The following is a 25,846-nucleotide window of genomic DNA, read 5'->3' as shown; positions in this document are numbered from 1 at the left end:
ATTCCCACTCAAAGATTTCCTGAAGCTACTGCTGTTGTGTATGTAATATGTGTGCTACTTTGAACCTATGGACAGGACTGCACTACTTGTTGGGCGTAGTGATACGCAGTACCACTCCTGGCCATAGGGGTATAAATAGTACTGTGGGTACTGATCCCCCTCAGTTCCCGCCTGTGGGCATGAAGTAAAGACCTATGTATAGTCCCTACCTCCAACCAGTAAAGACCTGTTTGAGTTATACGTTTAAGTCTTTGTGTTAATTGTTCAATACAATACACATACTTAACACTGGCGACGAGTCGGTTCGAACCCTGCGGCAGTTATTCCACAGCGGCTTCGTCCAAAGACAGGACGTTGAAGAGAGGTTCCAATCCTCAACACCCCACTGAAAACTGAAGGGCAGCAGAAATCCTGACAGCTTCCAGCGACTGGAAGCGACAGGCATTAGGACCCTGAAGCCTCCATAACCTCGTGGGTAAGCCAGAGCCCGGGAGGGCGCGAGCGGGTAAGCCAGAGCCCGGGAGGGAGCGAGCAAGAGCTGCCGAGCGGGTGAGCCAGAGGCCGGGAGCCGCTTCAAGCGGGAGGCGCTTAGCGGGCCAGCGATCACACCGGTGATAAGGGCTGAGAACCGTTTCGGGCGGGCGGCGCACCAGCGATCGCACAGGAGATAAGAGCCGCAGTCGGGCTGAAAGTCAGCGACGAGAAGCGCGGGAAAACCGCCATTGAAGTGGGCGGGGAGAGCGAGAAGCGCGGGAAAGCCGCCATTTTTCGCGGGAAAACCGCTGGGGAAGAAGGCAGAAGCGGGAAAACCGCCATTTTGTGGGCGGAGGACGACGGCAAGAGCGGGAAGCCGCCATCTTGGATAACAGTAAAAAAAAAATCTGAGAAATTGCAAATCTGATAAAGTACTACAATGCCTAAACACGGGAATATTAGCAACTTTGATAGTGACATCGAAGATTGGGCCATATATGTTGAACGAGTTAAAAATTATTGTAAGGCCAATAAAATTCGTGAGGCTGATAAAGCACTAACATTATTAAATTTAATGGGTGCGAAGACATACGGGCAATTGAAACACCTGTTATCACCAGATGAACCGGCGGATAAGACGTTCGATGAGATTGTTACTGTCCTGAAAGATCATCTAAACCCCACGCCGCTGATGCTAGCGGAACGATTTAAATTTTACGACAGAAGGCAGCTACAGCATGAAAGCAATGCTGATTATTTGCTGGAATTGCGCAAATTAGCAAAATATTGCCAGTTTGGAACGGGACTGACAGAGGCACTTCAAGACAAATTTGTGTGTGGTTTATTTAAACAGGATACACAAAAGCGACTGCTCGAGGAGAATGAGCTGACGCTTGAGAAGGCGGTCACTATGGCAGCAGCACACGAAGCCGCAGCGAGAGGCACGGCAGTAATGCAGCTACGGTCACCGGAGCTCAGTGCACACAAATTGGGTGTGAGTTCTGGCAAATGTTATCGTTGTGGAAAGACAACGCATGATCAGAACCAGTGTTGGTTTAAAAACCAAGAATGTAGAACTTGTGGTAGGCTTGGACATATAGCTAGAGTATGCAGGTCAGGGAAGAAGACCAGCAACAAGAAGTCACCGCAAGGAAAATACGCAAAGGTACACAAGGTGACCGAACAGGAGTCCGATTCAGACGCTAGCAGTAATGAACTGGCTAGCTTAAGCTGTAATGAACTGGCTAGCTTAAGAGTACTCAACGCTGGTAAGGGTGCAGACCTCCAGACAATTTGGGTCACTCTTCAGATAGAAGGAGTCCAAGTAAAACTGGAATTGGACACTGGATCGGCATTGACGGTCATAAATAAGAAAGATTACGGAAAGTTATTCCAACATATTCCCCTACAGGATACAGGGATTATATTGAAAACATACACGGGGCAAAGAGTGTACCCCATCGGGAAAATAGAGGTTGCAGTGGTCCACAAGGGCGAAGACAGTCAAATAATGGACTTATATGTGATATCTGAAGGAGGTCCTCCACTACTAGGACGGGAGTGGATTAGGAAAATGAATATGGACTGGCATTTCCTACAAACAATAACGAGTGAGAACTCGGTGAAGATAGTCGGCCCAGACTCTGGAACGGATGATGGTAAGCCCAACTCAGGTGCAAAAGACAAAGTTTCAGCACAGAATTCCACTGAGCAACAACAACATAGTTTAACTGTGGATTCTGAGTCTGGCAAGTCTACTGATGTGCCCATTTCTGAGGGACACCGGGCTCGAACTCAACTCCATTTCAAACTACAACAACAATTAGAACAAATGCTTCGCCGTTTTGAGCAAGAGTTGAATGCAACGAAAGAGTTCTTTGATATAGAGTTGGAGAATCTGGAAAGACAACAGAAGCAGCTGATGGAGAAAATGGAGCAGGAGCACACAAAACGTCTGATGTCAGAGGAGTTAACGGTCAGCCAACTCCTGCATATGCTGAAGGACAGGACTCTGAAATGGGAAAAACTTGAACATGAACTTCAATATTCAAACGAAAGGGGTTCGGAGCTCTCAAAGGTTATTGGAAGAGCTGAGGTGGCAACACAGACTGAGATGACTGCAACAGAGCAGCCCTTGGATGCCAAAAGTACGCTGACTCACGTCAACGTAGAACAACAGACCGCTGAAACAGCTGCTCCGGTAGAGGGATTGCATAGTCCGATCAATCAATCTCCAAAGGAGTATTAAAATCACAAATGAGGTCACTAGTAAACGACTTGCTGAAAGCCCAGAAAAAGCTGGATGCAGAGGTACACATGAAGAAGTCTCTTCAGGAAAGATGTCTGGATTTGGAACAAGAGCTGGCTAACGTCCAGCTGGGTATGGAGGAAATAGACGACCCTCTCACTGGTCTAGCTCAGGACGACACCGAATATTACGATGTCCTGTCCTGCCCAGCTTGTAACTTCGACTCCCAAAGTGCAGAAATCATGGAGGAGCACCAAAAGTCTACGGAACATCGGGAGAAGCTGGCTCTACGACGGAAACAGGAGGAAGAGAAGGAGGAACTGCGCATGCAGCTGGCAGCTGTGGCAGCTGACAATGGAGCCCAGAGAGTCTCCAAGAAGCAGAAAAGGAAAAGTAAAAACAGAAGATGACCCATCTGAACCATTATCACCTCTACCAGATCACACACGTGGTCCCTCCGAACGGAGCCAATTCAGTTCGGAAGTTCAAACTGTTAAATCCATGGAAGGACTATTGAATGAGTCACTCCAGCAACGTGAACCGACTACACCACAGAGATTGAATCTGTGAACTGTTTTCCGCAGAGACTGAATCTGTGATCTGTTTTGACATGAAGTTATCTATGTATCTATGTTATTCTGTTATGTAAACCTGAAGTTATATATGTATATATGTTATTACGTTATGTTAAATGGGGAGATGACTGTAAAGCTAGGAAGGGAGGAATGTTGTGTATGTAATATGTGTGCTACTTTGAACCTATGGACAGGACTGCACTACTTGTTGGGCGTAGTGATACGCAGTACCACTCCTGGCCATAGGGGTATAAATAGTACTGTGGGTACTGATCCCCCTCAGTTCCCGCCTGTGGGCATGAAGTAAAGACCTATGTATAGTCCCTACCTCCAACCAGTAAAGACCTGTTTGAGTTATACGTTTAAGTCTTTGTGTTAATTGTTCAATACAATACACATACTTAACAACTGCTATAAAATTTGGCCAGAGAGTTGCCAAACATAATACCGGCAAGCTGCAGATGTCAACTAGGTGTCTGATGCAGCTCACCGGTTGGGGCCTGAAAAACTGATCTGGCTCCAATGCCGAGCCAGGCCACAAGTAAGTCCTGGGGTGGGGAGGCATGTGAAGCAAAAGGGAATGGGTGGGGTGGGGTGGGGTGGGGGGGGGGGGGGCTGCGGTGACTGTGAGCCAGCAGTGGCCCACAATATTGCTGTGAAGCCTGAAGGAGCATTTCTGCTCTTCCTGGCTCCACTTTAAGGCAAATAAAAACATGAACACCAACCTGTTCTTTGGCAGCCACCAGCGGTCCCTTTAAGGACTGCTAGTTAGGCTACTGTGGAACCAGAAAAACTGAGTGGAGCATTTGCTGAATTTGATGACCCAGGCACTCGGAAGTGGTCAAATCGATGCTTCGAGGCAATGGGAGATTGCATCGGAAATTGGTCCCCCAACCTTTATTGTTCACCCGAAAACGGGCATGATGGGCATGGTGGTGGCAACTTCGTAAAACTCACTGAACATGGTGTAGCACCAAAGGGCTGCCAGAAAGCTAACATGATGCCAAATCTTAATAAAAGTTCAATGCACAATGCTGGAAATTATAGGGCTGCTAACTTAACATTTATAATGAGAAGAATACCAAAATCCTATATACCTGAGCAGAAAAGGGGCTAAATCAAAGCGAAACATATGTTTTTGAATGCCAAGTCATGTCCAACAAATTTATTGCGGCTCTTCGCAGATCTACCTGAGCTCATCACAACTTGCAGAAAGCAATGACTAAAGTCCTTCACAGAAGATTTATGACTTAAATCAAATCTCATGGGATCCAAGATGAAGTTACAAACTGGAATGTTAACAGCCTCCAAAGAAGGAAACAGAAGGTAGTAATCAACAGTGATAGTACTAATTGAACATCTATGATCAGTGACATCCCCCAAGACTAGTCCCAGGTTCCCTTCAGTTTCTAATATTTATTTCTGATCTTGACAAATGTATTATAAGAAGAACTTCTAAGCTTGTGGGTGATCTGAAGTTATATGAGTTAGCAGGAAGATCTGAGGATAGGAATGTTGTTGAAAGACATCTGGAGACATTCAGCAACCAGTCGTATGAATAGCAAGTAACATTTAATACTCAGCAATATAAGCTGATGTTTGTGTTGTTATTTGATAATATCCTGGCTGTAGTGCTGAAGACCCGTGCAAACAGATTAGTTGCCCACCACCCGTCCCGTCTCCGTTAAAATCAGAAGTGGGTGGGTCGGAAGCGGGTTTCAGTTTTTGTAGATTTTTACATGCCACCTGGCCCAAACCCACCCATTATTGGGGGTCAAAATCCGCCCCCCCCCCGCCATTGTGTCCAATTCTGGGCACCACACTTTACGAATGGAGGAGATTTACTAGAATGGTACCAGGGATGAAGGACTTTAGTTATGTGGAGAGACTATAGAGGCTAGGATTGTTCTCCTTAGAGCAGAGAAGGTTAAGGGGTGATTTAATAGAGGTGTTTAAAATTAAGAGGGGTTTTGATACAGTAAGTAGGGAGAAACTGTTTCCACTGGCAGGTGGGTCAGTAACCAGAGGACACAGATTTAAGATAATTGGTAAAAGAACCTGAGGGAAGATTAGCCAAAGTTTTTTGCCCAACAAGTTGTTTTGATCTGAAATGCATTACTTGAAAGGGTGGTGGAAGCTGATTCAATAGTAACTCTTAAAAGGGAATAAAGATATATATTTGAAAAGAGCCGGCACAGACATGATGGGTCGAAGGGCCTCTGACCCATCATGCCTGCATGATTATATGATATGATTCTATTCACATGGGGCCTTACAGATAGCACAGCAAAAAGGCTCTCATCTCATCAATTCAAGCTGGATTTGAATCAATATATCAGAGATGAAAAGACAAGTGTGAACCACTGCACAAAGCTGTCCATCAGCACAGCCATTTAAATCACGGAAACTTATTAAAGCTACAAAATTCATTCTTGAGTGATCTACTTGTCAGCTTGACATTGGGGTCAAAATGTCAGCTTCAACCAGCAGTGCTATTCAGCTGAAAAGCAATTCTGAGTACATACAGCTTTGAAACTTGAATTAAATAACTTTTTTAAAGGAAAGATAAATGTAGTTACTGAATAGGCGATGGAATTGAAATTGCAAAGTGTACTTTAACTTAGCTGTTGATGACATAGCTAGGAAAAAGAATTTTGGAAAATTATATTTGATAAGTGAGATTACATCTGTCTTAAACTGTAGTTTATGAGAAAGTTTTAATCTTCAACTATGTATTGTTTAGAATGCAGTATTGTGAAAGCTGAATATGGGCTTTTTGTTGCATAAAAAAGAATGGCACAACAGGTCAGTGAAAGGCTGTCACAGTCAATATAAATAGAAAACAATAGATAACCAAGTCTGATTACAAGACAATAATTTAATCAATGGGTTTGAATGACATCCTTCCCTATGGCAAAAAACAGTTCATAACAGTCACCTAAACCTCGCTGTGAAATTACCCCAGGGTATTATTTTTATTATTCTAACTACATTCCTTTTACAATAGAAGGAAAGTTATTGAGCTTTGGGTCAGTTTTCTTTTGCTGACTGGATGTGTCAGTTTCCTCCTTGTCATTGATGTGCATTGGCCTTGAAGCTAAAGGATTAATGACTGCAATGTCATTGCTGTAAATTTACTATGCAATAATCGGCAGCTAATCACCAGCAAACTCTATAGTCAGTGAATGTCGGTTAACTATAAGGGAGAGGTTGGGTGGGAGATTTGATGCCACTGGAACAACATACCTGACACACTGGGGAAGGAAGTATCAAAACTGTAAACTTGCTCTCTATACCGGTTTCTGTGATTTCACTACCAACAGCAAATTTTCCCTCCAGTTTACATATAATGGGCTAAAAATTCAAGATCTTACTGCCGGTTGTTACCACCCGATTCGGGAAAGAAAATGGCGGCCGCCACACTTTCGGCCACTGCCGGCAGGTCCCGTGGCAGTCGCCATTTTTGGCAGGTCGGCAGCGTTGCCGTTGCCTGCGCGCGCCAAAAGTATTGTAATGAGTCGGAGCGTAACGTCAATGGCTGAGTTGATGCCCGCTCATCCATTTTGGATATTGCCGCTCCTCTTGCTGCCCTCTCAAAGCACGCCTGTGCGTGCAGCCGCTAAAAGCACTTCAGCAGCGTTAACAGCCATGAGGATACTTCAACTGTCAAATGTAAGTCAGTCAGGACTAGGCAGATTTTAAATGAAGACGGACGCTGACAAGTGGAAAACAGCTCAGATGGATGCCGGAACTTCAAATGTCTCCTTTGCCAAGATTCTTCTTTTATACCTTCATTTTTTGCCCATCAGTGGGTGGGTGGGGAGGGGTTGCATTTTTCAGTGGCTTTCCAGGAGGCCTACAGTGTTTGTGGGTCAGTAAATCAATGGGTGAAACCTTGTGGAATAAGCTTTTAGTTCAGAACTGAACACCTGCACAAAACTGCAAATCTCTTGGCGGATTCCCAGCAAATAAAAAAAACTAATTTCTAAAGAGCATCAGATTGGCTGGAACTCCATTGCAACATTTGAAGGTCATCTCTGATAAGATGTCTTTTATCTTTATGATAGCGTCAGAAGGACGTCACCCCCTAGCAAATCTAGAATCAACTGCTTAAGATTTTAAGAAATAAAAATTCATTTATTCAAAATTCCATAACCAATTATTTATCAAAGAACTATTTTGTGGCTAGTATGCAAAACCTACTAAAAGTTGGCACAATTAGTACGCATTTAAACACTTTCGAGAGTAACTATTGCGGAAAGATTACTGCTACAGAGAACGCAGATGCATTCATCTCATGAACTATTAAAAAAATCAACAAACATAGTTAATAATCAGGTGGCAGGTAATATTGTTGTAGCAAGTACGGCAACAGTTCCATACATGGCTTGCAGGTTCGCTCCTTTCTTCCCCGTTCTCCTTCACTGCAAGCGGGAGACAGGCACAGCCTTCGGCCTCCTGCTGAGCTTAGCGCTGGAAAGAGCGTGTTACACCACAAAATCGGGCAGCACCAAAATACCGGTACTACCCGTGCCCTCTCAGCAGGCGGCCATTAGCCTTGGCTGACGCTGTTGCCGGCAGGTTTCCAGCGTACTGGAATTTTCAGCCCAAAATGCTTTAACTCTGCTGCTCAGTCGACGATGATTATATTAGAAGGAAAAATAAAAAATGTCTCATTGTGAACATCAGCATTCTTTTCCTCAACAAGTACAACATATTCCCACAATAAAAATAAAATAGCGCAAGCAATATGGACCTTCATTATGCCACCCACCGTATTGGAACGTTAGGTGCCTGTTTTACGCCTGTAAAACAAGCGCAGCGCGATCCAATTTCCAGGTCCATATTGATTTAGGTTAGAAAATAGTTCTTAATATTTAATACCTCAGGAATGCTTCTACACAGTGGAAACTCAATTCAAGGGGACCTAACAAGTTCTGTTTATGAAAGAGTTCATGTCAGTGACATTTGAGGTCCCTTACTAGGCTCAAGGAAAAGGTACAATTAAGTTTGTTATAATTGGGTTAGACTGTACACACTATTCTCAGGATGAATTCCTGTTAAATGAATCTTCTTGATATGAGAAAATACATGGTGTAATTTCTGCACCGTAACACTGAAATGCCATACCATTCTCTCTCCCTCCCCCACTCAGCAGATGAATTATTGATTAAGTGCTGCCCTGCGATGAGCATTAGTCTACTTCTGACAGTTCAAAGTCATCTTTAATGCTAAAAAAAAAATCAATTATCCAATAATTTGAATTAGGCAATGTAAATAATACAGCAAAGTGGAACTTAGTGCTAAAACATTTGAATTAACAGATCATTTGAATTAAGCAACCTTGAATTAGCAGAGTACATATAAACAGCATAGATTGCACTGACTTACCATGATAAATGGTACTGCTGTTACTGTTGAGATAAGATTCAACCAGAGGGGCCTGCTCCTCTGACTGCTTCATTCGTCGAGCCCGTGATCGGCTGTCGACATTTGACTGGACCATCAGGGGCTCCTGCCGCTTTTTCTTTTGCTTCTGTTCCAATAAAGCCCGCTGTGGGAAATAAATGTCTGTTAATCATTGAGTAAACTCGCATAAAATAGTTTCAATTTGTCAGAGGTTTGAGTGAACTTTAGACCATATTCAATTTACAAAATAACTATCGGCTCAGAAAGCAATGGTTTCTCCGCATTTAGGCTTTGAGGCCTTCAGTAGCATAAATCTGTAAAGATATTTAAAAACAAAAGTTTTTTTTAAAAGACTAATGAGAAAATTTTAGAAAATAAATGAATGTGTCTTGAATGTACAGTATACAGTAAATTCACCATTCGCATGCTCCCCACACGGACTATACATGAAGAGAATACAGACCGGAGGTAGAGCTATTAAACTGTAGTCCCGATTCTCCAACGCACAAGTCCTTCCTGCAAGCGTGGGATCCGTCAAATTACTTTTATATTCCATGGTATGTGGCTCAAATTACAGGAGAAGCTGAAGGGGGCAGGAGAGAGGGGTTTAAGGGAATGGTTGGTAGTGGAGAAAAGAAGCCAGGATAATCTTCAGGATGATTCCAGAATAGTTTTGACAGAGCAGGGAGGTTTGGTAGAGCTTGTTGTCAGTAATCAGACTCTTCCAACTTGATTGCCAGGAACATTTGTAAGGAAATCATTTGTAATACTTTTTTCTTAAGTTTGATACGCTACACTGTGCAGCATTTCAATACAATGGCCCAGAATTCCGGTGGGCGTTGTCCCGATTTCCCACCGTAACTTCGGCGGGAAGTCAGTGGAACTTCCAAAGAAATGACATAAACAGCCATTTTCAGCCACTCGTGCCGTTTCTCTGGGGGTTCCGCCAATCCCCTGCCAAAGTTATGACAGGAAATGGAGATAAAATCTGTGGAAATTCAGGGCCAATATCTACCCTGCCTTCCTGCCAGCTGCACTCATTCCATATGTAAACATCTGGAGGTAGAACTTCATCTCAGGCGGTGTCACAAAGCGGGCGGTATCAGATCGGTCGCCCATTATACACAGCACCGTATTCAGATCCACTGACTGCAATGGAGCTGAATATCAGGAGCCGTGTATAACAGGCGGCCAATCCAATACCGCCCGCTTTGCGACACCGCCTGAGATGAAGTTCTAGCCCCTGTTTTTCTGGCCCCATTAACAAGAAAAACACGTCACCCCAAAACTTACAATATCATGGAGCTACAAAACTAAATCAAACTGCAGCATCATTTTAATCTTTCAATAAGTGTGACAAACTGTTTCCCCTGGGTACCTAGACCTGGTTTATTAAAACCTATACTGCAGTTGCATCTATGAAAGCGCCTTTCATGACCTCAGGACGTCCCAAAGCACTTTACAGCCAATGAAGTACTTTTGGAGTGTAGTCACTGTTATAATGTAGGAAACGCGGCAGCAAATTTGTGCACAGCAAGCTCCCACAAACAGCAATGTGATAATAACCAGATAATCTATTTTAGTGATGTTGATTGAGGGATAAATATTGGCCAGGAAACCGGGGATAACTCCCCTGCTCTTCTTCGAAATAGTGCTATGGGATTTTTTACGTCCACCTGAGAGAGCAGACGGGGCCTTGGTTTAACGTTTCATCCAAAAGACGGCACCTCCGACAAATGCAGCACCCCCTCAATCTTCTCTTCTTAGGCAGTCCCTCGGAACCGAGGATGACTCGCTTCCACATTAAAAATGAGTTCGCAGGTGACTGATGAGTCCAATGCGGGACCTACAGTCTCTGTCACAGGTGGGGCAGACGGTGGTTGAAGGGATGGGTGGGTGGGGTGCTTGGGCTGACGTGCGCTTCTTGTGCTGCCGGCGCTTGGCTTCCACTTGCTCCCAGCGAAGAGACTCGAGGTGTTCGGCGCCTTCCCAGATACTTCTCCACTTTGTGCGGTCTTGGGCCAGGGATTCCCAGGTGTTGGTGGGGATGTTACACTTTTTCAAGGAGACTTTGAGGGTGTCCTTGAAGCATTTCCTCTGCCCACCTGGGGCCCTCTTGCCATGCCGGAGCTCCGAGTAGAGCGCTTGTTTTGGGAGTCTCGTATCGGGCATGCGGACAATGTGACCCGTCCATCGGAGCTGATGAAGCTTTGACCACGCTCAGATACTGGGGATGTTGGCCTGAGCAGGAACACTGACGTTGGTGCGCCTATCCTGTCAATGGATTTGCAGGATCTTGCAGAGGTAGCGTTGGTGGTACCTCGCCAGTGATTTGAGGTGCCTGCTGTACATGGTCCTCAGTACTATACTGCACTGGAGTGTCAGCTTAGATTTTTGTGCTCAAGTCTCTGGACTGTTCTCATGGCTCCCATCAGATCATGAAAGCCCTGAGAAAGTATTTACTGTTATCCAGCCCAAGTGGCTGAAGGCCAGAACACAGGGCTCTCTAAGTCTATCCCACAGTGACTCCTGGGTTACAATTCTTTTTCCACTTTGGAGGAGGGTCCCATTTTTCCTGGGACACCGCTGTCAGTCGGGGGTGGGGGGGGGGACAGGCAGGGTGGAACAGTTGCAGACTGGAATGAAGCTACCACATGCTTCATTGGTATCAAGGGGTAGCACTCTTGCCTTCCGGAGTCAGAAGGTTGACCATTCAGAGATGTGAGCGTATAATCTATGCTGATACTTCAGTGCAGTATTGAGGGGGTGCTGCACTGTCCCAGGTGCCATCTTTTGGATGAGACATTAAACCGTGGCCCCATTAGTCCTCTCGGATGGCAGTAAAAAATCCCATGGCACTATTCGAAGAAAAGCAGACGACTTCTCCTGGTATCCTGGCCAATATTTATCACTCAACCAACATCAGTAAAACATTGCTGTTTGTGGGACCTTGCTGTGAGCAGATTGGCTGCTGTGTTTCCCTAAATTACAACACTTCAAAAGCTATGGCCCTGATATTGACGGGGCGGAGTTTCGGACGGGACAGTTTTTAACTCCACAGCGTGCGTATATTTTTTTGATAGGATCCCTGCCTGGAGGTCAGCCTGATTGACAGGCTTGGCTTCCAGTCGGGCGGGGAGCAATCCGGCGCAGGCTGCAGCCACAGATAAGGAGCCTGCATCTGCTAGTGTGAGCGATCCCAGACCCCAGTGGGGTCCAATCCCTGACCCCAGGGCGATGGTCCGATCCCCGACGCTGGGGGGGGGGGGGGCTTTGGATAGGGATTCTGATAGGGGGGGGGGCTTTGGATAGGGATTCTGATGCGGGGGGGATCCAATCCCAGGGAAGCAGGTAAGCTTGGAGCCAGGGAGGGGTGGGGGAGGGGGAAAGGGGTAGCATGTCTGCTCCTCCTGGTCTGCAAGCAGTGCTGTAAGGGCACTTACCTTTTCCCTGAAGCTGTCCTTGCCTCTCTTGAGCTGCCGGGTTTCCGGAGGCCCGGGAAACCTGGCCAGCCAGGGTAAAACCTGTAAGGGAAGTTAAATCTGAGGCTCCCAGTCTCATTATAATATTTAAATGGACAACCCGCCTCCTGGGAGTGGGTTGGTTGCCCGCCCTTTGTCCTTCCTCTGTTAAACCCGGAAGTGGGCGGGCTGGGGTTGGGTTTGAGTTTTATAACATTTTTACATCTCACCCGACCCTAACCCACCTGTTTTAGGGGATTACAATTCACCCCTATATCACTGACAGTAAAGCAATTCTGATGTTCTGAAAGTAGCTAAATAAATGCCCCTGGGGGAAAGTCTGTGGTGGTCTGTGTGACAGATAAGGTGGTGGAATAGCGAGAAAGAGAAGGCAAGGGCACCATAAGTACAAAGAGTGGGATGGTCATCATCATTTCTCAGTCGGTTAGGACTTTCTTTCTCCTAATACAATAGCAAACTACTGTGGATGCTGGAAATCTGACGAAGGGTCATCGACCTGAAACGTTAACTCTGTTTCTCTCTCCACGATGCTGCCTGACCTGCTGAGTGCTTCCAGCATTTTCTGTTGTTGTTTCTTTCTTTTTCCTTATCACCATTCGCATCTTCATCATCAACATCCTTTTCCTAGAGATGGATAGTTCCCATTTCACTAACATGGCTTTCACAATCATGCCCAGAAGAGCTGTGTTCCTTCAAAAGCTGAATCCAGAATTTATCCAAATACTCAATCCTTCGCATTACTGATGTGGTAGTCACTGTCCACCACAGTGAATATGAAGACACTTGTACAATAAGAGAAGAGTGCATATTTACACTGTCTTTTGTGCTGGTTATGGATTGTGAGGGAAGTTCTGAGCATGGAACCAAGAACTGGATTGAGGTTGCCAAAAAATAATTTTCGCTTATGTTGGAATCTTTTTCAGCTGTCAGACAGCAGAAGCCTTAGTTGAACAAATATAATTCCCAGAAGTAATGGACATTGAGAGCAATTCTGAAAAGATCAGTACAATTTTCTTAGCAACTATATTGAATCTCTATTTGTATTACCGGTAATGTAATTTAATGGGAAGGAGTACTCGGGAGCCACAGTGGCCAGGATACCAGAAATGTTCCCTGAAAGCTGCACTTTGTTCTGCGCGGCCTGTTTCCTTTAATGCGTAATCCCTTTAAATTTCTGCGCGTGCACAGTATTTACAATGTAAAAGCCGAGGAGCGGCCTGCGCGGCCTCGCAGCTTAAAGAAAGCATTGATACCAGCGGATACACTCATTAGGAAGGGGTTTCAGGGTCAGCTCAGGAAACAATACAGGGACCCAGAGCTACAGCACTGGGAAAAGGGACTTGGATAAATGAGGAAAAAGCATCAGATGAAAGAAGGAGGGCAGCAGAGAAATAAGAGGAACACACATAAGGAGCAATAAAGCTTTGAGTGGAAGGGAAGAATTAGAGGCAGAAGCACAGCGAAGCAGCACAGGATCATGGAATGTTTGTGAGAAGGAAACAAAAGGAGTTAATACCATTGTCCGATTTCCCAATGAATAAAAGCCTGGGATTCAAAAATTGCCTTCTGTTACTGTACCACCTAAATGGTGCTGTAACCATGGGGTAAATGTGAACTTGGGGATTTAGTTAACTGGGAAAATTTCAAAGTATACAATGGGCCCTTCTCACTGTTTATCGAAGGAGGCAAGAAAGGTTTTCAGATATGTAAAATTTGCTCATTGTTTCTCCAAAAGGTGTAAGCTTTAAAAATGTAATGTAATGTTGACTCCTGTATATACATAGAAAATTTTAAAAAATCAGTTTGTACATATCTAAACAAACTGTAATAAAACAGCTTCCTCACCAGTCTGTGAGCATATAAAAAAAACATTTTAATGGATTTTTATCAAAGAACTAAATGCAACGCAAAGATGAGACAAAATTAATTCAAAATTAGCCATAGAGGCAGGCACTCTGTTAAAACAGGATCAGGCTGGACTGTGATTCTTTGCTACCTGATCACAATTGTTGTCAAGGCTCACATATGAATAATGACCACCTGGGAATGATAGTGGATGACACAGAGCACCTGTTGAACTGCAGCCTAGCAAGAAATCAATGTTTTCAGGAAGTGAGGAAGAATTGGTGAGAGAAAAAAAGAAACAATAAAGAGTTTGGAAAAGAATGGTGCAAATCTTTTCCTTATATTTTACTCTGGAAAAGTGCCCTAAGCTGTAAAGGTTCAGAAACACTTTGGTGTATTACAACAGCAGCTTTGCCAGTTATCACAGTGTTGGAAATTAGTTTACAGTATTCACTGTATCCATTACACAAACTTGGACCATCTAGTTTACAGTATTGATTGTGTCTGCATATTCTTTTGTAGCTGGCACGATTGGTCCACTCTCAACTTAAACTGTCCAAAAACAATTTAGCTCAATAGTTATAAATTTAAACAGTTTTTAAAATTGTACTTCAAAAACAGAAAATTATTTTTTTACTTACGGATTAATAAATATGGTGTGGGGCACGATGCTGCTTATCCAGTGGATCAGTGAACTTGCGCAATAGGTGCCTGAGCAATTCAGACCAAAAAGGTCCCAGGGTCAATCTCAGTGTGTACTGACTTAGCTGGTCTTGGCTATAATTGACCTCAGCACCCAGGTTAGGGTGAGAATAATCAGCTCGGGTTCCTGCTCCTGAGCATTATCTAGCAGGGATAGGTGGAACTGAATGCGTGTGGAGGTCGGATGAGGACAGGATTGGACTCGACAGCGAGCACCCTGCCGATATTCACTGTCAAGGCTTCCACATGAAAATATTAGTGGGCGCCCAACGACTGTGGACAATACCTCAGCAGTAGCCAATGCCTTCAGAAGAGGAGTGAAAAGGTGAAAATTGGCAGCAAAAAGTGGCTAAAAAGTGTTCAAAGATAAAAGAGGCTTCCATCTTGTCAAAACAACCCATGCTTTGGTAAAACACGTGATCTACACAAAGCTAAAGAATTGATTAACACTAAATTCTAAATAGAAAGGTTTACTTTCGTGAGGGGTTACTAACAACCCGTCAACAAAACAGAACGACGTTAACAGGTTAAAAACAGAAAAAGCTGGAAACACTTAGCAGGTTAGGCAGCATCTGTGGAAAGAACAGACAAGTTAACATGTCAGTTCTGATGTGGGGTCCACACCTGAAATGATAACCTGTCTGTTCGCTCTACAAATGGTGTCTAACCTGCGGTGTGTTTCCAGTATTTTCTGTTTAATGTTTCAGATTTCTAGTATCTGCAATATTTTGCTTTGTGCACTTTTAAAACACTGGTCCTTATTTTATTTCGCAAGTAACTTTTAAAAGCATGACATCGCCCAAAGAATTTACATTGTCTGATTGTAAACGATTAATTAGCCAATCATTGGCCATTGACTGATTCAAATAATGTGTTTTAGCAAAGTCTTGATAGAGTGAGAAGATTTTCTCCCAAAGAAAAACAAATCCTATTTGCTACGGTATGTGTGGCACTTAAATCTCTTACCTGTCTGTCAAGCTTCTGTTGTCGCAGGTTGCTGCCCTCATCATCCAGAACACTGTGAGGGGAAACAATACAAGTAATCAATATGTGTCTGCTTGAATTTGACATCATATATTGTGTAGTCCTGAAACCTCAATAGGATCATAGAATCATGCAGCACAGAAGGAGGCCATTCGGTCCATCGTGCCTGTGCTGGCTCTTTGAAAGAGCTATTGAATTAGTCCCATTCCCCTGCTCTTTCCCCATAGCCCTGCATTTTTTCTTTTTCAAGTATAAATCCAATTGGGGGATTTTCTGAAATTTCATGCAATATTTTACAATTAATTTATTTTTACCTCAGCAAAATAATCAGATAATTGCTTCCTATTTATTGTATTATTATATAGTGCAAACTTGCTGCATTTTCTTGAGCTTTTGGATTTCTTTATGTTATCAATAAACATATAGGTAGCTTGACTGTGTCAATGGAAAGTGCTTTTTCTCCCAAGTCGCCTCTCTCAGATAAGTTCTTGGAAGGGAAGCTGGATGGTTGGTTGTGAGGAACCAAAGTGTTTTTTATCAAACTGGGAAAGAAAAAATCCCGACATCCCCTGGTATCTGATCACTCAGGTGTACTGTACCCCTGCTTGCAGGAGAATCTACTGCACAAAGCATTTGAAGGACAAAAAGTTAAGTCAAGGAGCAGAACCTTCCAAGGCCCCACACCAACGGTGGCAGCTCACACGCAGCAGGAGACACATCGGCTGCGAATTTCCATCTGCTAATGTCAACGGACAAAAAACTTCAAGCAACGTAACCAGACCTGGGAAAGCTCCAGCTGGAAAGCTTCAGAGTAAAGACAATCCGTTAAGAAAACAGCCCATTACTGTTCTTGAACAAAACATCAGAATCAAAACCTTATACGTATAGTACAATTGTCTTTGTCATTTTACTGCAAAGAATTATGATTATTTTCAATGACAGCCAATTTTGGCTTGACTCATAGAAAAGTTGGAACCTCTCAAATCGTGTTTATTTGCTTATTACCTCTGAATAAGACCAGCACATTCTTAAAGCCTTAAGAAAAGAGACTGCAGGCATACATTTCAGCTTGTGTTAAGACAATTATCTACACGAGGAGAAACCTGTATCCCGTGGTAAGTTGAAGGGTGACACAGAAACTTCTATTGATTTCTGTAGGCTCTGGTGTGCTCTCCTGTGGTGAATGAGACATCTTGTACATTAAAGCATTGCCTTTAGCATCTATTCAGGAGAAGGATGGACTGTGGTAGCGCTCTGATCCCAGTAGATGGTTTTTGCAAATAGAAAGCTCAGAATGAGCCTACGCCTTCCCCTCAGAGTATCTTTAATACAATTCTGTCATCTGCAATGTCTGAATTTATGGTGATTAGACCTTTATCTTCACAAAGAAATAAAGACCATGTTTTAGAGAAAAGGTAGCCTCATGAGAGAAAAAAAGCTTTAACATGAAAGGTTTTGCTTTGCTCAGATGTGGTCTGTGAAATCCACCATCACACATAAAATAGTAGGTTGAAGCAGACACTGTACTGCAAAGATAGATTTCATGAGCTGTTCAGGCGGCAACTTGCTTTGTGTTCATTTGTGTATGCATCTGTCATAGTGAGAGATGCATTTTACAGGTTCTTCTGACCTGACAAACCTACCATAGAAGATATATGTTCCTCACTGGAAGAATGGTAGCAAATAAAATGGATGGCAATTACCCTGTGCAACAATATTATGAAGCATTCATATCAAATTCCTTTTTGTACTATTTTAACAAAGATGCCAACCCCTTTAAAATAAATGAGTTAGTACCGCTATTAAAAAAAATACAGATAATTTGGTATGGAAATTTTGAGTGGACCTATGGTGATATCACATAGTGTAATGCTAAAATACTCAAAATTGGTTAGGGGACAGAGACACAGAGAGAGAGAGAGATGGTAAAAGATCTTAAAACTTCAGCATGTTTCACTCATTTGTTTGAACATTCCACAATTAAAACTGTGGTTATCAGCCTTTCTTGTCTATTCTAAATTAATTTGGATTTAGTTTATTAAATCCCCGCTCTAGCCCTGAACTCGCATCTTTCTCTAGTTTCTCTCCTAGCTTCCATCATGCCCTGTCCGAGCTTATCTTGTCCATGAGGCCCACCTCCTGCTCCCTCGACCCTATTCCCACCAAACTGCTAACCACCCAACTTCCCTTCCTGGCTCCCATGTTAGCTGATATTGTTAATGGTCCCTCTCCTCGGGTACTGTCCCCCCCTCTTCAAATCTGCCGTCGTCACTCCCTCCTCAAAAACTCACCCTTGATCCCACTGCCCTTGCAAACTACCGCCCCAGCTACAACCTCCCTTTCTTCTCCAAAGTCCTTGAACGTGTTGTCACCTCCCAAATCCGTGCCCATCATTCCCGGAACTCCATGTTTGAATCCCTCCAATCAGGTTTCAGCCCCTGCCATAATACAGAAACAGCCCTTATCAAAGCCATAAATGACATCTTATGTGACTGTGACCATGATAAACTATTCCTCCTCGTCGTTCTTGACCGGTCTGCAGCCTTTGACATGGTTGACCACAACATTCTCCTCCAAAGCCTCTACTCCATCGTCCAGCTGTGTGGGACTGCCCTAGCCTGGTTCCATTCTTATCTATCTTGTCGTAGCCAAAGAATCACCTGCAATGGCTTCTCTTCCCACTCCTGCATGGTTACCTCTGGAGTCCTCCAAGGATCTATACTTGGCCCCGTCCTATTTCTCATCTGCATGCTGCCCCTTGACGACATCATCTGAAAACACATCGGGCTAAAAATTGAGTAGCGCCCCAATTGAGGCGCTAACTTTGCTGGGCCCGGAAAAATTAGCGGCCCCGTGCCGGAAATTGAGTGGTTGCGTCCCAAGAGGGAAGCGGGGTGCTACTGGAAGCGCCCCGCCTCCCTCTTGGGGCGCTGCGAGTGAATATCGTGGTGCTACATGCCGCAGCGCCACACGCTGCGACACGTCGCACCGCTGTATTGCAGGCCTTCCTCCCCTTCTTAAAGGGGAGGGGCCTTGTGCAGCGCGACCTAGGGCCCAGCTGGGCCCCCGGGGATTGGGAGTGCAGGCAAAAGAGCCCGGCACCCAAGAGAAGTGCCGGGCTCTTGGAGCACAGCCGGCACTCCCCGGGGGTGGGGGGGGGGGGAGGTTCAGGAGGCCGGGGACGGGAGCGCAGGCAGGTGCTGGCAGGCGGCCAGCAACAAAAATGGCCGCCCCGCACCTCACCTTTAAATTGTGCCTCCCCGGCTGCAGGTACGCCCCCCTGACCCTGTCGGACATAGCATCCGGCGGTAAATCGGGGGCGCTCCCGAAGATCATGGCCGGGGCGTGAGCGGGGCGCTGCGCACACCAATGACGTCATCACCAGCGGCGCAGCGCCGCAGGGCGCTACCGGTTAGTGGCACCACTAACCTCCCGCTGAATTTTGCGGGAGGCATGGGCAGTGCCTCGTCCGGACGCTAGTTGGTTTGCGCCCCACTTAGCGCCTTCTTAAGGCGCTAACGGGTGGCGCTACCAACTGAATTTTTCCCCCATCGGGTTCACATGTACGCTGATGACACCCAGCTCTACCCCACAACCACCTCTCTCGTCCCCTCCACAGCCTCTAATTTGTCACGCTGCTTGTCCGACGTCCAGTACTGGATGAGTAGAAATTTCCTGCAACTAAATATGGGGACGATCAAAGCCATCGTCTTCAGTCCCTGTCACAAACTCCGTTCCCTAGCCACTGACTCCATCCCTCTCCCTGGCAACTGTCTGAGGCTGAACCAGGCTGTTCGCAACCTTGGTGTCACATTTGAGCCCGAGAGGAGTTTCCGACCACATATCCGTACCATCACTAAGACTGTCTATTCCCATCTCCATAGCATCGCCCAACTTAGCCCATGCCTCAGCTCATCTGCTGCTGAAACCCTCATCCATGCCTTTCTCATCTCTAGACTTGACTATTCCAATACACTCCTGGCCGACCTCCCATCTTCCATCCTACATAAACTTGAGCTCATCCAAAACTCTGCTGCCCATATCCTAACTCGCACCATGTCCTGTTCACCCATCACCCCTGTGCTCGCTGACGTGCATTGGCTTTCGATCCGGCAATATCTCAATTTTAAAATTCCCATCCTTGTTTTCCAATTTCTCCATGGCCTCACCCCCCCCTATCCCTGTATCCTGCTCCAACCCTACAACCCTCCGGGATCTCTGTACTCCTCCAAATCTGGCCTCTCGTGCATCCCCGATTTTAATCACTCCACCATTGGCAGCCATGCTTTCAGCTGCCTAGGCTCTAACCTCTGGAAATTTATCCCTAAACTTCTCCACCTCTCTACCTCTCTCTCCTCCTTTAAAATGCTCTTTAAAACCTACCTACCTGTCCTAATATCTCATGTAGCTCAGTGTCAAATTTTGAAGCGTTTTGGGACATTTTACCACGTTAAAGGCACTATATAAATGCAAGTTATTGTTGTTATTATTAGTTTCTTTTCATTTGTAGAGCACCATCTGCTGCTGCTGCTATAGAACTGAACAATTTTCCACTTTATACACAGTGATAGTGGTAGTGCCACATCCTGGCCTAGAAATTCAGTCGCGTTTGCGCCCACTTATTGGCTATAGAGTGGTTTGCGCCGGAAGTTTTTTAGCGCCCGAAATTCAGTTGGTCCCTAACATCGGCGTTAGCCGGTAGCGCTGCGCCGGCACCGATGACGTCATCGGTGTGCGCAGCGCCCCGGTTCCAATGCTATTCCGTGCCGATGGCCAAATTCAGTTGCGGCCGCCTCGCCCGTAGCGGCCGCAAACAGCGTTTGAAAAATGGTGCCTTGCAGCTCCGAGAGGCCGGCGCATAAAGGTGGAGGGGCGGCCGGCCGCTTTCCCGGCGACCGCCTGGCCGCACCTCCCTCCCCGGGCTCCTGCACCACCCCCCCGCGGCATTGGTGTCTGACTCCCGCGAGCCCGGCACTTCTCCGTGGTGCCGGGCTCATTTGCCGGGGGAATCCAGCGGCGATCTCACGGCTGCAGGCAGCTCCTCCTTAAGAGGAGGAGGCCTGCAGTACCCCAGCCTGCCGCACCGCATCGGGTGCCGCAGCGGCAGCTGGACGCCTGAAACTGACTTTCATCGCCCCAAACAAGGCGGCCAAACCCTGCAATAGCGCCCGCCTCCGTCTTGGGGCGGCGCAACTGAATTTCAGGCGGGCGCTACGGGAATCCGGCCGAGCGCAAAATTTCGGGCACTAAAGACCTGGCGCGGCGATACCGAATTTTTAGCCCCTTGTGTTCAGATAGGCACGGGTGAACTACATTACCGTGAAGTTGTACCTCATCCTCAAGAGTGTTACTAATTTGGGACTGCTCATGAGTGGGCTCTGCTGCATGTCTGTTTTTACATGCAATTACTTTCACTACAAATTACCAAAACCTTTAATATGTTCAAATTTCTAAATTACACGCATGCGCAAACAAACAGCAACCAACACAGAATGACTAATGTAATGTAAGCCAGTTATATACAGCCTGTTGTTCACAAAGCATATATTACAAGACAGGTATATTTATTTGGGGACAACTATCCCATTTTTAACTATATCCTCTTCCCCTCCCAAATACACACACCGTGCCCCAGCTTCAGACAGAGACAGGTGGCCTGCTCATGCTCCCCTCCTAAAACCTTTCCATGATGGGCTAGTAAGAGTTGTACAAGTCTTACCCTGGTTGGCGCAATCTCTGATTTTCTCACACACCTAGTCTGATTCATTGGAGTAAAAAAGTAACAGCATCACACGTTAGAATTCTGTCTGGGGATGCACATGTCTCTTAAACATGCAAGGTAACGTTCTCAGACTACAGCATTCATGGAGGCCCAAGCGGAAATCAGGCCTTCTCCACAGTCAAAAAAATGAGCAGTCAGCCACGGGCATGTGACAGATACATCATTGTATCACACAGGGAAGCAATGACTGCTTTTGTTTTTCTGCTTCCCCCCCCCTTGCTGAGAGTTTAAAGAAATGACATTGCTTTGCTTGGCTAGCACTAAGCAAAATGGAAATCAAAATGCCCTTAATCAAGCCATACTTAGTGAGCATAGGGCTTCTGATTGAGTTTTACGGAGTCATGTCTTTGTTCCATTGTATGATTTCTTAAGTGTTCATCCCCAGAAATGAGCTGCTTCAGTTGAACGTGCACACAAACATTATCAAAGTCACTGCACTCACAATCAACTGCACTTCATCATAGTGTTCCTCATTTTATAATAGATAAGGAAGCCAATCTTTTGGATTTACATACAGCTAAGAAAACTAGCCATTTGGATGGAGGTCAAATCAATCTAATTTAAGGCATATTCATTATTCCTGCTCCATCAACACCTTAGAAACATATTTTATTGACTATAATGTTGTACAAAGAGTTTGAGTAACCTTTATTTCGTAAGTGATACCAACTTGTACATTTATGTATCTCTGAACATGGTGAACTAAATATGAAGCAGTGACCATTCTTCTCATGAATTAATATAACTCTGTTTCCATCAGGCGGGAGCAGGTAAAATGGAGCAGGGTACTTACCCACTCCTTGCTCTTCCACATCAACCAGTTTTCCCCCATTCCCCATTTTATCAATATCCCCTGTGGCTTCCCATGGTGCTCAGAATTATTTGCTGTGCCTCCTATTTTAGTGACAAAAGGAGGAGGATTAACCTCATCAAGGACTGCTCAAGCATTCAGTTCACCTCATGCCAAATCAATCACTGCCACATTCAATCCCTGCTAAAGTGTTAATTATTAATCAACAGATCCTCAGGTCGCAGGTCATATATATCCGTGTCGAATGGATAGCTGCTGAATGGCAAGTTATTTATGATAACATTTAGAGATATAGATATATATGTATGTATGTATTAATGGGATCTGACTGCAATGTATTATTGACAAATGTGTTACTGTATCTCCACTGGAATTCTAATCAAATGCCTCACATTCGCACACTACAGTATGTTACTACACAATGCATTGCAGACTTGTCAGAGTTACTGAGGTGTGGATAACAAATTAATTTGCTACGATAGCAAAATACTGCAGATGCTGGAAATCTGAAATAACAACAGAAAATGCTGGAAAAACTCAGCAAGCCAGGCAACATCCGTGGAGAGAAAATAGAGTCAACGGTTCGGGTGAAAACCCTTTGTCAAGACTAAAGAAGCACAGGAAATGAAATAGATTAAGAGGCCAGGCTGATAGAGAACAAAAGAGAAGAGACATTAAGAGGTATTCAAAACGAGACGAGATGGTGATAGGATTAGTGGAGACAAAAGACGGCTCTAGATTAGGTGTGAAATGCGCTGGCAGAATGGGAGACAGCTGCCATGGGGGAGAGAGAAAAAAAATGAAAGGGGGGCGGGGGGGGAAAGGCCAAAACAAAGGTGTGGATAAAAAATATAAGTAAAAATGTAATAGGGGCCGAGGTTATGATCTGAAATTGTTGAACTCGATATTGAGTCCGGAAGGCTGCAGAGTGCCTAATCGGAAGATGAGGTGCTGTTCCTCGAGTTTACGGTGAGCGTCCGTGGAACAATGCAAGAGGCCGAGGATGGTGAGGTCCGAGTGGGAATGGGGCGGTGAATTAAAATGACAGGCGACCGGAAGCTCGGGGTCACCCTTGTGGACTGAACGGAGGTGTTCCGCAAAGCAGTCACCCAATCTGCGTTTGGTCTCCCCAATGTAGAGGAGACTGCATCGTGAGCAGCGAATACAGTATACTAGATTGCAAGAAGTACAAGTAAATTGCTGTTTCACCTGGAAGGGGTGTTTGGAGCCCTGGACAGTGGGAAGGTATAAGGGCAGGTGTTACATCTCCTGCGCTTGCACGGGAAGGTGCCAGGCGAAGGGGAAGGGGTGCTGGGGGTGATAGAGGAGTGGACTAGGGTGTCTCGGAGGGAGCGGTCCCTACAGAATGCTGAAAGGGGAGGGGAGGGGAAGATGCGTTTGGTGGTGGGATCATTTTGGAGGTGGCAGAAATGGCGGAGGATGATCCGTTGAATGTGGAGGCTGGTGGGGTGAAAAGTGAGGATAAGGGGAACCCTATCGTGGTTCCGGGAGGGAGGGGCAGGGGTGAGGGCAGAAGTGCGGGAGATAGAACGGACACGGTCGAGGGCCATGTCAACCACGGTAGAGGGGAATCCTCGGTTGAGGAAAAAGGAAGCCATGTCGGAAGCACTGATGTGGAAGGTGGCATTGTCGGAGCAGATGCGGCGGAGACGGAGAAACTGAGAAAATTAATTTACTACTTCACTGCCACAATGTGTTCAGATGTATTGAGTCTTGCTCATTCTTTGAAATATTCCGGCTAGGTAGTAATTTATTCTGAACTTTTGCTTTTTGCACATTGCTGAAAGCTATTTGAAACAAGCTCCTCATTATGCTGTTTACCATTCGCAGTTTTAATTGTAAACAAAAAATTACCTTCAAATTGTACCCATAAATTACGCAATTATTTTTGTTTACTCTCTTGGTTTCACTGCAAATTACTTCAAATGAGAAAGGAGTTATTACATTATTAGGAGGTTTGCATGCTGTAATGATGCACAGTGCTAAAATAGAATAAGATTTCCTCTGTTGGGTATTTATTTTTTTATAAATTTGTTGACAATTTTACACAGAGGAAATCTGACATCACTGATGTTAATAGAAAACGTAAGGTCTATAAACATAATTCTTCTGCACAACATGGAATTATCGTTCCACCCATCCAGTGTGGAGCAAACAATCCAAATTTTAAGTACTTCTGAAATGTTAACCCTACGGCCCTCTCTCCACAGTGATTGCCTGACCTGCTGAGTGGTTCTAGGAACATAGGAACAGGAATTAGCCATTCAGCCCCTCAAGCCTGTTCCACCATTCAATTAGATCATGGCTGATCTGTATCTTAACTCCATCCACCCACCTTGGTTCAGTAACCCTTAATACTCTTGCCTAACAAAAATCTATCAATCTCACAATTTTGAAATTTTCAATTGACCTCGCCTCAACAGCTTTTTGGGGAAGAGAGTTCCAGATCTTCACGACCCTTTATGTGAAGAAGTGCTTCCTGACATCACCCCATAGCGGCCGAGCTCTAATTTTAAGGTTATGCCCCCTTGTTCTGGATTCCCCCAACAGAGAAAATAGTTTCTCCCTATCAACTCCTTTAATCATCTTAAACACCTCAATTAGATCACCCCTTAATCTTCTATACTCAAGGGAACACAGGCCTCGTCTATGCAACCTGTCCTCATAATTTAACCCTTTTAGCCGAGGTATCATTCTGGCGAATATGAACTGCACACCCTCTAAGGCCAACATCACCTTCTTGAGGTGCGGTGCCCAGAACTGGGGTCTAACCAGGGCTTTATATAATTGTGACATAACTTCCACCCCTTTGTATTCCAGCCCTCTTGACATAAAGGCCAACATTCCATTAGCCTTTTTAATTATTGTTTTGTACCTGTCCACTAGCTTTTAGTGATTTCGCTACATGGACCCCTAAATCTCTCTGCTCCTCCACAGTTCCTAGCTTCTCACCATTTAGAAAATACTCTGATCTATCTTTCCTGGTCCAAAGTGGATGACCACACACTTCTGCATATTGAACTTTATCTGCCACAGTTTTGCCCACTCATCTAATGTATCGATGCCCCTTTGCAACGTTCTGCTCACATCTATACTTTTTACTATGCCACCTAACTTGGTATCATCAGCAAACTTGGATATACAGCTCTCTATTCCTTCATCTAAGTCATTTATAAATATAGTGAAAAGCTGAGGCCTCAGTACAGATCTCTGGGGGACTTCCTACCAATTTGAATACATATCCATTATCCCTAGTCTCAGTCTCTTAGCCATATCCCCTACCCATATCAATCAGTTGCCTCCAACTCCACATGCTCTTATTTTTGTTGAAAGTCTCTTATGTAGAACCTTATGCAATGCTTTAATTGCTAATTTTTAAGTAGATTGTCCAGAAATTTACATGTAAAAGTAGAAAGCACCACTTCACACTCACTAAAATTAGAGAAAAGGGGAAGATGTACTCCAAGGAATCTATACTTTCCCACTTCTGTGTTCTATAAACCAGGGATATTC

At 44.9% G+C, this 25,846-nt stretch overlaps 1 protein-coding gene across 2 annotated transcripts in view; it reads right to left on the bottom strand.

Moving 5' to 3' along the window:
- The window catches only part of tub (TUB bipartite transcription factor), a 337,777-nt gene that overhangs the window by 96,689 nt on the left and 215,242 nt on the right, over nucleotides 1–25,846 (bottom strand). For both annotated transcript variants that reach the window (XM_086007914.1, XM_086007913.1), the window contains exons 2-3: nucleotides 15,702–15,753; nucleotides 8,689–8,851 (exon numbers count right to left, since the gene is read on the bottom strand). In XM_086007914.1, coding sequence (XP_085864040.1) covers nucleotides 8,689–8,851; nucleotides 15,702–15,753 — 215 coding nt within the window. The remainder of the gene's footprint in view (nucleotides 1–8,688; nucleotides 8,852–15,701; nucleotides 15,754–25,846) is intronic.

This window comes from Somniosus microcephalus, chromosome 15, assembly GCF_052327205.1.
Source record: "Somniosus microcephalus isolate GS21.2 chromosome 15, FLI_Smic_1.0, whole genome shotgun sequence".
Classification (NCBI taxonomy): Eukaryota; Metazoa; Chordata; class Chondrichthyes; order Squaliformes; family Somniosidae; genus Somniosus; species Somniosus microcephalus.
The sequence above is the reverse complement of the archived record's forward strand: the minus strand, read 5'-3'. Positions and strand labels throughout refer to the sequence as shown.